The sequence below is a fragment of the Chironomus tepperi genome, unplaced genomic scaffold (genome assembly GCF_022539635.2).
Source record: "Chironomus tepperi strain 1889 unplaced genomic scaffold, CSIRO-AGI_Ctep_v1 contig_257, whole genome shotgun sequence".
NCBI classification, from domain to species: domain Eukaryota; kingdom Metazoa; phylum Arthropoda; class Insecta; order Diptera; family Chironomidae; genus Chironomus; species Chironomus tepperi.
In genome coordinates this window covers 1240173-1252498 of record NW_027226379.1, presented here as the reverse complement: position 1 = coordinate 1252498, position 12326 = coordinate 1240173, and the positions used below count along the sequence as shown (strand labels likewise).

General features: G+C 32.6%; 1 protein-coding gene across 1 annotated transcript; it reads left to right on the top strand.

Moving 5' to 3' along the window:
* Positions 1 to 954: 954 nt before the first annotated feature.
* Positions 955 to 3414, top strand: LOC139091663 (transmembrane protein 201 homolog). The gene is made up of 3 exons (XM_070641809.1): positions 955 to 1275; positions 1445 to 1768; positions 1827 to 3414. The coding sequence occupies exons 1-3, from the start codon at positions 1184 to 1186 to the stop codon at positions 3307 to 3309; spliced, it is 1899 nt and encodes a 632-aa protein (XP_070497910.1). The 5' UTR covers positions 955 to 1183; the 3' UTR covers positions 3310 to 3414.
* Positions 3415 to 12326: the final 8912 nt, after the last annotated feature.

Sequence of the window (12326 nt, the reverse complement as noted above, 5' to 3'; positions counted from 1 at the left end):
TTCCTTCTTCATCTTAACACGCTCCTTCGGCTCATCATCATTTGGTATTGCTGGAATTCCTTTAACACTATCGTTTGGCGACATGAGCTCCATAACTGTCTCGGTTGGACTGTTTAATTCTAAAATGCCAGGCATCACTTATAACTACTGTGGGAAGTTGAACAATTAATTAATTTGTTGTAAATTAAATAAGTAAATTTGTCAATTAAAAGTTTTTTTTTAAAAAAGCGTGAAATTCTACTTATGACAAAATATTGATATTGCCTACTTTCAAATTATTGTTCTTGACACGAATTTATTTTATTTGACAATTCTATTATGATATCAACGGTTATGTCTGATTTGTTAAATTATTTCCATTTAAGATCTAAAAGATATTTCCTAAACAGTTTCACACTTATGAATGATGAAATTTTCACATGGACTTAAATCAACACACTTTTTTCTTGAGAATGAGAAAAGAAGGGGGATAGTTACGCAAAGTACAATGTTTTGATATAAATGTATAAAGTTTATGCTGCATTTGAGATATATCTATACTTTCTAAAGCGTTTTCTAACGGTTTTTGAATGTTGCAGTCACGTGGACGATGTTTTATGTTTAACGGATTTTTTCGATTTGAATTTTCTACTCAAAAATTAGTGAGATTTAAATATTTTTTAGACGTTAAAAATTAAAATTCAAAAAATTGAAAAATTCACTTTTAAAATTCTTCTTGAAAATTTGTAGACCATCCTTGACCACTTTAATCACAATATAAACTCAGTTCTACTATCTAAATCAATGAGAAACCACCGAAATTCCTGAAAATCCAAATTGCATCTTTTTCACTCAGTCAGACAAAAAGGCAACAATACCAATTTAAAGCAAAAAAATGCTAACTGAAATAACGGAAAATTGAAATTCAAAAATCTCACGAGGGCCAGTGAACTCACAAATTTGAAAAATATTGAAACAGAAACTTTAACTCTAAAAAACATTAATTTTAGTAAAATTTAGTGCATTTCTAGTGATTTTATCGATATAATTTACAAAATAATACATTAAGTGATAATAACACATAGTTTTTGAATAAAATCTATTAGTAAAAACACAAAAATTAAGAGAAATAAGAAAAGCGGTAAAAAAGAAAAATTGGAAAAGGCACAAAATCGCTAATTAAACAACAATCTTGGATAATAGAATGCTTAATTATAATCTAAACTTGGTAATAGCATCAACAGTCTTCGCTAGTCTAACGTTATTTGGATTGTTCAATGTATTACTAGTTTTGAGGTTAGTTAAGCTAATTATGAATTACGCAAAGTTACTGGATCTATAAAATCTTGATATTAAAGTTAATTGCAGATGATTTATCAAGATTTTTGCAGTTTGAGATCAGTTTTAGCTTATTTTTCGATATTAAGTTCACTGGATCTTTTAAAATACTTTTTTTATCTTCCAGAAAAAATTTCCCAATTAAGGTAAACTGCTGGTTCTGTAACACAAATTTGCGAGTGCCTTACGATAACTGGAACAGCTTTACATGCCCAAAATGTCAACAATATAATGGATTTACGGAAGATGGAAATTATAATAAGGAAATAACCGAGCAGCACTACTCAAAACTTAATACAAATGCTTACTGCCAAAGATCTAATGCAGAAAAACCAGCCAGCAATGGATTCTGCGAATTTTGTTCCAGAAATCAGGAACTTAAAATTCATCAACTAGCCAACTTTAGACCTCGATGTGAAGATAATTATGACGAGGAAATTGAAGAATTTCGGTAAGAACTAATCTTATGTCCACAAGCTCTAGTTATATCCTATAAATCTCTATTACAGACAAAAACTGGAGGATTCTTATCAATTATGCAATCACTGTCAAGGACACTTGAACAAGACATTAAATAAGATCAAGACAAAGTTCATCGGTTCCAAATTGTCTCAATTAGGCTCTAAATTTAACAAAAATTTAAATCAAACTGCCAAAATTATAGTCGACGATGGAAAAGTCATTTCCTATTTCATCACAACAATAATTTTACTTTTAAGCATTGCCAATTTCATAAGAGATATGAAAGTCAAATTGCCAGCATTTACTAATGACGAAAAGATTTTAGACATTTCTAATCATTTTCAAGTTTTCGTTTATACAATTATGGATATGATAACAAATTGGATGAAGGATATGAAAATTCATGAATTTTTTGAAGATATTGATAGAATCGCTATATGTGCTCTGATTTTAAACTCAATTTTAATTTTTAATAATCTTAAGTCTATTAAGATTCCTGTGATTATATCAATGACTTTATGGGCAACAAAAATGATGATTAATGAGGTTCCATTTGATGTTAAATATGAATCATCTTTAAGAGGAACAATGTCGATAATTTTGATAGTTTCATCGATCTTATTGTTTAAGGAGAAAAAGAAGGAGGAACTGGATGTGACAAATAATACAAGTTTTCACAAAATTCCAACAGAAATGCTAGAAGAATCAGACACAGAAGTTGATATGTCTGACACAAGTTCATTTTTCGATCATAGAAGTAACAAGACTGTATTTTCAAAGTCATCAAGACTTTCATCGAGTTTTCGTACAAGCTATGCCGATCCAGTCAAAACACTCAACAGTACAATTAAACATGACATTTCAAAGCCAATTGACATATTGAGTAATAAGAGTTTTAGCATCACAAAGGAAGTTTTGACTGCTGATCGTCATCAAGTACAAAATGACATAACTCGATTAAAATTATCAGATAAGAATGATGATGTCTTCTCATCAACATCAACAATTAAAGACTTTAATAATAGTCAATACTCAAATCCTTTTTCCCTCGAACGTAGTCGCTGTGATAGTCCAGCACCATCTGTAGCTAGTCTCTTTAGTACATCAACTAGAGCTCAATTAATTTCACCACCACGTCTTCATTCACCATTAGTCTATACAAGTAATGCAACACCTTCATGGGTCGCTGGTGGATATTGGCAATCACCACAAAAGAAATATTTAAATGGACCAAAACCAATGATGTCAAGAAGCTCATCACAGTCATCAGGTTTGGGTACGATTGATGGATCTGATAAAAATTCACGAGAAGACTCAATGACGCATGAAGATGCAACATCGCTGTTTTCGGATCAAACAGCAAGTCATCGACGAAATATCTTTGAAATGCCACCAAGTCGATCGCTTTTTAGCAATACGGAATTTTTCAATCAGCCAAAACATCCCAATTTCTTTAATAGCACTTATAGTAACAACCCTAATACCAGTTTTAGAAAATATCGTGAAGCTAACAACACATTTTTTAAATAAATTAAATATTTTTGGAACTAATGAATTGAAATTAAAACTACGAAACAATTATATAAGGTTGGTTTTTGGATTTGAATAAGATATTTCCGGTTATAAACGATTATTCAAAGCAACTTACCTCCTGAATTATGAATATAATTATTGTATGATATAATATTTTGTGATTATAATAATGTTTTGTTGAAAATAGGATTGTAAATAAAAAAGTTTTATTATTTTTTCTCTTGTAATACTAAATTTGGGTGTTTTGTAATTGAAAACTTTTTATTTCAGAAATTTTAAGGCTTCCTTGTTATGAAAATTCGGTCTTGTTATGTATTTTTGGAAACTTTGTTTTATTTAGAAACTTAACGGATTTTAGAAATTTAAATTTTAACGGTGATTGGAATTTTGAATTTTCGCATCACTTTTCTGCTTCATTTAAATTTTTTGAATCTTTATTTTCCGTTAAAAAGCAAATTTTTGGGAAAAAACAAATTTCTGCTTCTTTTTAACTTTTTGAATCTTGATTTTCCGTTAAAAATAATTTTTTTTTTTCTGAAATCACATTTTTGCTTCATTTGGATCATTAAAAAGCAAATTTCTCAATTCTGAATAATTCAGACAAGATTTAATGAGATTTTCAAGTGCCTACCTATACAAAACCATTGACAGTTGAATCTTGGACATATTGAATGACAAACAATCAAAGTAAATCTTCAATTTTGGTATCCTCATCAAAATAAAGTCACAAAACATTTCCTTTTTCACATCCAGTACACAACTTCAATACTCAGCAAGCACTTAAAATTAATCGAAACAGAACAAAATTTTAAAATATTAATGACGATAAAAAATGAGAAAAAATATAAATAATTTCTCCATTCAATGCCATCCCCATCCTGCATCCATCATAAAATAAAATTCAAAACCATAAATGACTAAAGATGAGATATTGAAAATGTCTATCTGTGAATAGATTTTTCGTCATCATTAAAAAGGCACATGAGAGCAACAACAACAGCAGCAAGGGAACTTACTTCTTTTCATAAGGAAAGAGGAAAAAATTGTCCTCGATGGCTTTTTATGTTATGGAAAATAGAAATATAAAAGTCAATGTGAAGGAATGAATATGAATGAATGAATGGTTGTATCATTTCGAAAAAATATTTAAGTACTTCTTGGTTGATTGCATGATTGAGTATTTTTGACGTTGACTTCAATTGGTATCAAGGGAAAAATTTTGTTGTGGATTATTCATCAGTTGGGTGAGTTAGAGAAGTTTTTGAGGAGATGTAGGAGATTGATGGAGAGTAGGAAATAAAATCTTGTAACTGGAAACATCCTTGAGTAGAAACGATCTCCGAATAACTAAATGTGTTTGCTATGTCATCGCCACGTCGCTGTTTCTACGGTAAGATGCGATGTAGCCCTGAGTCAATTTTAACTGCATGATTACTCTATATCTCATGAAGATTGAAGTTGGAATTGAATGATTAGCTACATCTTAAGCCAGTATTACCCAGAGCTGAAATTCGACTAAGATTTTGTATGCAAAAGTTGATTTAACTCGATTCGACTCCTTATAAAGCTTGAATAGACTTCGAGCTCTGATACTACTCTAACCGGCTCTAACCCTGATCCAAATTATGCAAAGAAATACACTCTGTCAAGTTTAAGAAAACCACTGTCCTAAAATCTTCAAAAAATAGATCACATCGGCGTGAATAGTCCATCATGATAGTCAAGTGGCTCTCATAGGCGTTCAAATGGTTGCCATAGCAATTGCAAAGACACTTGGATATCATGTGAAATACTTCCGCCGATTTGGCACTGCGAACTCTAAAAGCGACCTCTTCGCTTATTAGGAGCTAGTCAACAAACAGGACAAAACGAATCACACTTAACTCCAAAATACAGCCCAGAAAGAATCAAGAATATTCACTAAAATCCAAAATAAAAAAGAGCCATGCTGTTAAAGAAGTGAATATTTTTTTGCCTCAACAGAGTTATTTTTCATTTACATATTACAAATATTATATTGTGGTTATCATAAATCCCAAACAATATCAGTACACATTGTGTCTATATCCATCATAAGTCATTGTTCATTTCAAACATTTATTTATTTTTTTTATGCTCACAAAAATTTTCTTGAGATTCTTTCTTTATCCATATCAGATGATATAGACATTCATAGACAATAAATGAACGCATCAGTGAAATTGTAAGCATAAAATAAAAAAATCTTCTCGTTCTTCTATTCAGTTCCTTTTTTTGCTATCCAATAATCTCCCTCTTGTGATTTTAAAAACCACTTTTTTGTCATTGACAAAAAAAAGGAGTCAACGATGAAGTAGAAAATAACAATACAATACATTTTGATCAATTTACAGCGGCAATAACATACAATACTATAAAGAGCCATTGAATTATCATTGTTGTTTGGCGTAGGATAGAACACAGAGAAGCGAACTGCTGTGATATTGCGGCATCCTTCTTATTTTCCTAAGGGGATCAATTTTTTTTGCGTATATTTTTAGCATGTTTTGCAGGAGTTTGATTTGGTTGAGTGCTGTTCTGATCGGTTTGTCTGCTTGTTCCTTCTTTATTTGTTTGTTGGAAGGGGAATTGACTTGAATCATACAAGAACTGAGCAACTGATTTTAAATGTTCATGATAAAAATGACGTGATTGATGAAATTGTTGGCAATGATGTCGCAAAGGTAATTGACTTTTTGAATCATAAACGTCTTGCACTGAATGAGTCTAAAACAACTTATATGATAATACACTCACCTTATCAAAAGTTAAATGACAAGGATGAGATTACTATAAATAACAATTTTGTGATGAAAAGAAGTAAAACTGCCAAATATCTAGGCTTGATACTTGACGAAAACCTTAAATTTGATGAACATTGTAAAAGTTTAGAGAATAAGCTCACGTCCAGTGCAGGTATTCTTTGGAAAATGAGGTACAAACTGCCTACATACATCAAAAAGAAAATCTACCACACATTGTTTGAGTCACACTTATTGTACATGAACCTGATATGGGGTACGGCTAGTGAAAACGTCATTAAGCCCCTACAATCAATTCAAAACCGTGCATTGCGTAGTGTGTTTAATCTGGATAAGAGATCCAACAGAATTAATATGTATACGCATTTTACTCAGAATTGTCTACCTATTAGAGCATTAAATTTTCTTCTAACTGCAACATATATTTATAATAACATTCACGGAAATGTCCATTCCAATATCACGTTTAAGAGAGCAAACAATAGAAGAGGTAGATCTAATCATCAAACTGAGTTATTGACTTCCTTATCAAACACTAACTATGGACACAAATCTATCACTTCATTCGGCGTAAAACTGTTCAATAGTTTATCAACTGACCTTAAAATGTTGAAACATCCAGCTGCGTTTAAATGGGCACTTCGCTGCACAATTAGGAATCAGACATTTATCTCAAACTGCTTCTCGAATGAATACTTGAAATGTTTCTCGCAATGAATATGGTTTACCTAAAATACATGCCAAAACTAAATTAAAAAATTGCAAAGAAAAGTAAAATTAAAATTGGACTGTATACTTAGCTGTTTTTTCTTGAATATTGAAGCTTGACTGATGCGTGCTGCTATGATCCAACTAACGAAATGCCTCTGACCAGGATATGCTGTACACGATTAATTGTTTTAACTAATTCACAAATTTAATTGTTGAATATAGTTTATTTATTTGTTTACAAAATTTTTGAACTCTTATTTTAAATTTTGAACTTCCGTTAATTTTCATGTCATTTTTGTTAATTTTAAATTTAAAACTTCCGTTATTTTCAATATGTATTTAAATAATAAATTACGGTTATAAATTTGCAAGTTTCTTCAAAGATTAATTTAATCATTGAAACTTGGTGTCACAATATTATGTATAAAAACAATGCCAGATTTGGCGTAAAAGTATAAATAAAAATAATAAAAAAAAATAATAATAACCACAGATTGCAAGAGTGGGACTCGAACCTATTCTCTATATTTCATGATAAGCACTCTTGCCTCCTGAGCAACCGAAGACTTGCACGGAGTATGACTAGAAACTCAAGCCCACTTAATTAATCAAGTGCTCTTTCCTACTAAGCAAATGGAGATTAACCGAGTGTGACTAGAACTAACGCTCTCTTATTTTAAAATCATCTGCTTTTACCTCCTAACTAACCAAAGATTGCAAGATTGGCACTCAAAGCCTTCTTAAATACATGTCAATTTGTTTTACCTTCTGAACACAACCACGAGAGATTGATGTTTAGAACTCGAATCTACTCCCTCTTAGCCTTAGGCCAAGTGTTCTTATCTAATGAGCAACAGTAGATACAACTGAGCAATAGTAGGTACAACACAGGTTGTAAGAGACTCGAACTAACGCTCTCTTAGTTACATGTCAATGTGCCTTTTAATTTCTGAGAAACTTGAGATTGCTCGAGTGGGATTCGATCCCTTTTTAATAAATCTCAAGTCCTTTACTAAGTGCTATTTCCTTTTGAAAGTTGCACGAGCGGGATTCGAACCCAGAACTCAATACTTGTCGAGTGAGCAACTGGAGATTGTTCAAGTGAGATTCGAACTACGTTCTTTTAATTATTTTTCAAGTGCTCTTACCAACTGAGCTACTAAGGGCTGCCAGAGAAATTAGTACAATAATTCCTTAAATCTTAATTCTCAAGGATTCACGCAGTTCTCTCAAAATTCCAGGAATTTAAGGAAAATGCGCCATCTGATTCATATAATCCATACATTCCCACTTATTAAAGTTTTTTTTGCTATGTTCTTCGTTTATTGTCATAACATAAAAAAAATATGCAAATGATGTTGTTTCGACTGATGATGGAACGGAAAGGAATCAAAATGTTTGCGAAATAAAAAAATATTCACGAATTTTCATGGAGAAACGCGCGTAACGGCAGTATCAATAATTTAATGCAATTGAATTGAATATTGTGTGAACTTTTACTTGATTAGTTTGTTGTGTGCTACATTTCATGTTAGCATGAAGTATATTGGCATTTAAAAAAAGGGGAATGGGAGGGTTGAATAGACCGAATATATCACATGCTGATTGCCAAAATAAATCATAGAAAATTAACTTTTTGTAAGTGCAATTTTAAATTTGAATAGGAACAATTTTTTAAAGTATTGCGATTTTTTAATATTTGAAGTTCTTTTATGTCTTTTTTGGCTCATTTGCATATCCAATTTCCATTAAATTATAAAATATTCATAATCGAATGAGATGTGCAGAATGTTCTAAGGGAGGTTTTAAGAATTGTTTGAAGTCTGTTTTGGGATTTGATAAGGGAACTTTGCATGTAATTGTGAAGATTAGTCAAATGTAATTCTTTAGAATGAGTCAAGTAGATGAACTGGGAGTAGCTTAACATGACTAGATATTGAGGTTCCTTGATGATGTTTTACTAACTTAACTTATACTTCTGATCTTGAATATCCATAGTTGTTTAAATATGGTTCGCGACTTATAATACTCTAACGATTGAGGACACTCATCAGGCACTCAAACCTAGACCTACCCCTAACAGGCATAGAAAATGCTCATATGCTATCGTTAAGCCTTCAAGGCGCTTTGTTGGTTGAGGTACAGTTCAAAGTTGAATCTAAAGCAATTCTTTGACGGCACTAATGTCTGTAGTCGATGAAGAGAGACTGTGAGCCAATCAGTGAGCCATTATTCAAGATTTGAGAAAGATCAAGCGATGAATTTCCAAGGCTGAGACTCGAACCCATGATAGTTGAGTCGGTGCTTAGTAATTAAATTCAGAAGAACAGAACTATGAAGCTATTGAGACTCCTTAACTCATTTTACTTGCCTTAAAAATTGCTGAAACTTATTTGAAGCTAACGATGCAAGAACAAAGAAGTAGCTCAAGGAACAACCGAAAGTCTGATCTCTTCTAAATGGAGCTAATTGCTAGATTTAGTACTAATTTCTTGACTTGTGGATTCAAACCCAAAAACCCAGTTAAAAGTGTCTAGAATGATTATGGACGGAAGATATTGAAGTATTTCATTAAATGACCAAATTTTGTTCTCGAAATTGACAAGCGGTAGCTAGCAATTAGGCCAGTTTCATGCGATATCTGAGAGAATCCATGGTTCAAAATTGATCTGTACGACCAGCAAAGTAAGTTATTAAGTTAAATGATCAATTTACAATCTCATGTGCTACAAACCTTCCAAACATACCCTCTAAATGACCATATACAGCATATAATAATAATGAAATCACAAACTTCAAAATTCAAATAAATTCGTCAACAAAGAACTAAGTACACAAAAAAAATGCCAAAAACACTTCTGATCAACAAAGAAAAACCCCTTAAACAGCAACAAATTGTTCATGACCAGTACATACACAGGAGAAAAAACTTTCAAAGAAGCGATGAGTTTAATGGACTTTCTACTTGATTTACTGTTTCCAAAGGAAAATTCTTCTCATCTAACATTGTTGTCCCTTTTTTTATTGAGCTTACATGATTCATATACTCGAGTGTATTGAGGGTGTGGAAAGTAGTAAAGATGGAAAAGTGTTGGCATTTTCAAGTTTTTTTCTCAATCCTTTACTGAGTATCAAGATGTAGAAGTTAACTTGGTTACTGAGTTTGGGGATTGTTTATGGGTGATGGTTGGTATAAAAAGAACTCATGGAAGGAAACTGTCGATAGAGAGAGTATTATACTTATCATTGGTTATTAGCACGCGGCAGCGATACGCTATAGCCAGCTTCAGGCGTCAACTGAGAGGTGGCCATGGACACTTGATCTGTACGACAAGGTAAATAAGGAAGGTGGATATTTGGGATTTGGAACTTCTGATAACCCTGTCTATGTTAATTGTGGACACAATGTCACATATCTAAGTGGGACAGACAGCGATTAATCGACCTTTATGCCTAGTTATACAGAATTCCTGGATTGGATGTGTAGAAAAGGACGCTAAAGTAGAACCGGATCAGGCTTTTCAATACCGATATTTAACTCTAAGCCTGATAGAGCAGGACAGAGACGACTATAGACGTTCTTTCCGCTCGACAACAGGCTCACGTTAGCTCCATTCAAGGAAGAAGTGGACACTTGGTCTTAAACACACGGTCGACTAGTTCGGTCATGTTAAATATAACCTCGACACTCGGTCGACTAATCGCAGCCTGTTCCACTCGGTAAAGTCATTTATCAATCTATTCTAGAAGCTGGACGTCATTGTTGTGAAGCATCCTAACAGACAAAGAGCACACTTGAGTATACTTGACTTTTAAACAAGCATGAATACTCAAATCATTAGTGAGGTAAGAATAGACGACAAAAGCTGCTAAATAATCCCTTTCCCATCTTCTACCAACAGCATTCCAGCTTCTACCAAGTATGAGCACACATCACCCCACTCCTGTTGTCATCTCTGCCCCCAAAAAAATCAAAAAAATTCAAAGAATTTCCATATCAAAAAATCAGGAAAGGAAATTTTCCATCAAATTTAATTACATCAGTAACGACAGTCAGTTGAAAATAAAAAAGGCATAGAAAATAAATTTAATTGAAAATTTTCCAGTTAATACACATGAATTGCGGCAACAAGTTGTGGAGTCAAAAAAATAAAAAAAAATTTATTTTTACTCAATGCGTGATGGCAACAGTGGCTGAAGTAAGGGAATAATATAAAGTACACATACACAAAAAATAAAAAGTTGCATACCTCGCGGCATCAGAACAATGCGCTCTTTCGCGTATGCGAGCGTGCGGATGATGGGAAAATATAGCAAAAATAGAGCAATGTGGAAGGGAAGCAACAGCGAAAATTTTTAGTTCACTCGCGAGATATTTATCTCTAATTTTTTGAAAATTATTTTTTTGTGTGCAATAAAATGATGATCTGAGTTTGGGGAAAAGGTTTAGTAACAGGCAGAGAATTTATAATTAGGTATGCATTTTCATACAGAATCGAAGTATAAAGAATCGAAAAATGTGTAAAGACAGTCAGTAATAGCACAAATCAACTAATCCAGTGCTATCCAAATGGTTTTAACGCATGGTACAACTTGAGGATGAGCCTCGATCGAAATCGCACACGGTATGCGGTTTGTGGCCTTTCCAAAACGTTTTGAGGGCACGTAGTTGTCGCAGTACACAGTTTGGTCAACACTAGACTAATAAATCTAAAAGCCGGCGATAGACTGAATCTGATTTGGACACTTAGATATGACAGTATCAGAGCCAATGCAGGCCTAGAGTCGGATTTTCGTTCATTTAGTCGACTTATGTTATTCATATGAGTACAGCAAATTTTCATTCAATTAGTTAAGCAGTTTTAATTGACCTATTAACCATTTTTATGCATATTAGGGCACTGATTCTGTATTACTTAAGTTGTAAGGATCTCTGATGTCTCCATATCGATAAAATTCTTAATATCGAGACAGTCTAAGGTCAAAAATGCGAATTTCCGTTCCTAGCCTAGTGAAACTGTATATCCAATCTAGATTCAATAAAATCCAGTTTCATGTCAGAGTTATACCTGTCTGAACCTGGATTTTCAGCCTATTCTACGTCGTATGTTTTCGGATATATCTCCTTATTTAGCTTCTGAAATCGTCAATTGCCATCATTTACATACTGCAGAGCTAGAATTCAAGTCAATTTTACAAGGAAATGTCGGGAAATGTCGGCAAATGTCTCAAACTTGATTTGAGTTTGTGGATTTACAACTAAATCTGCAAACTAGTTCAAATAGTTCAGTAATTAACCAAAATCTGAATTTCATCCCAAAACTCAGTTCACAAAGAAATTTATTTTTCGCTTGCAGCAAAACAATTGCGAACAACATTTGCGTATACGCGGGGATAAAAACGGGGAAATAAGAGGAAGTTTGTATTATTCAATGATAATTAATTATACTTATAATTAGATTTTAATGACATTTTTCGCACATATTTTTGATGTGTAGCCATTATTGACTTTCAATAGAGCAT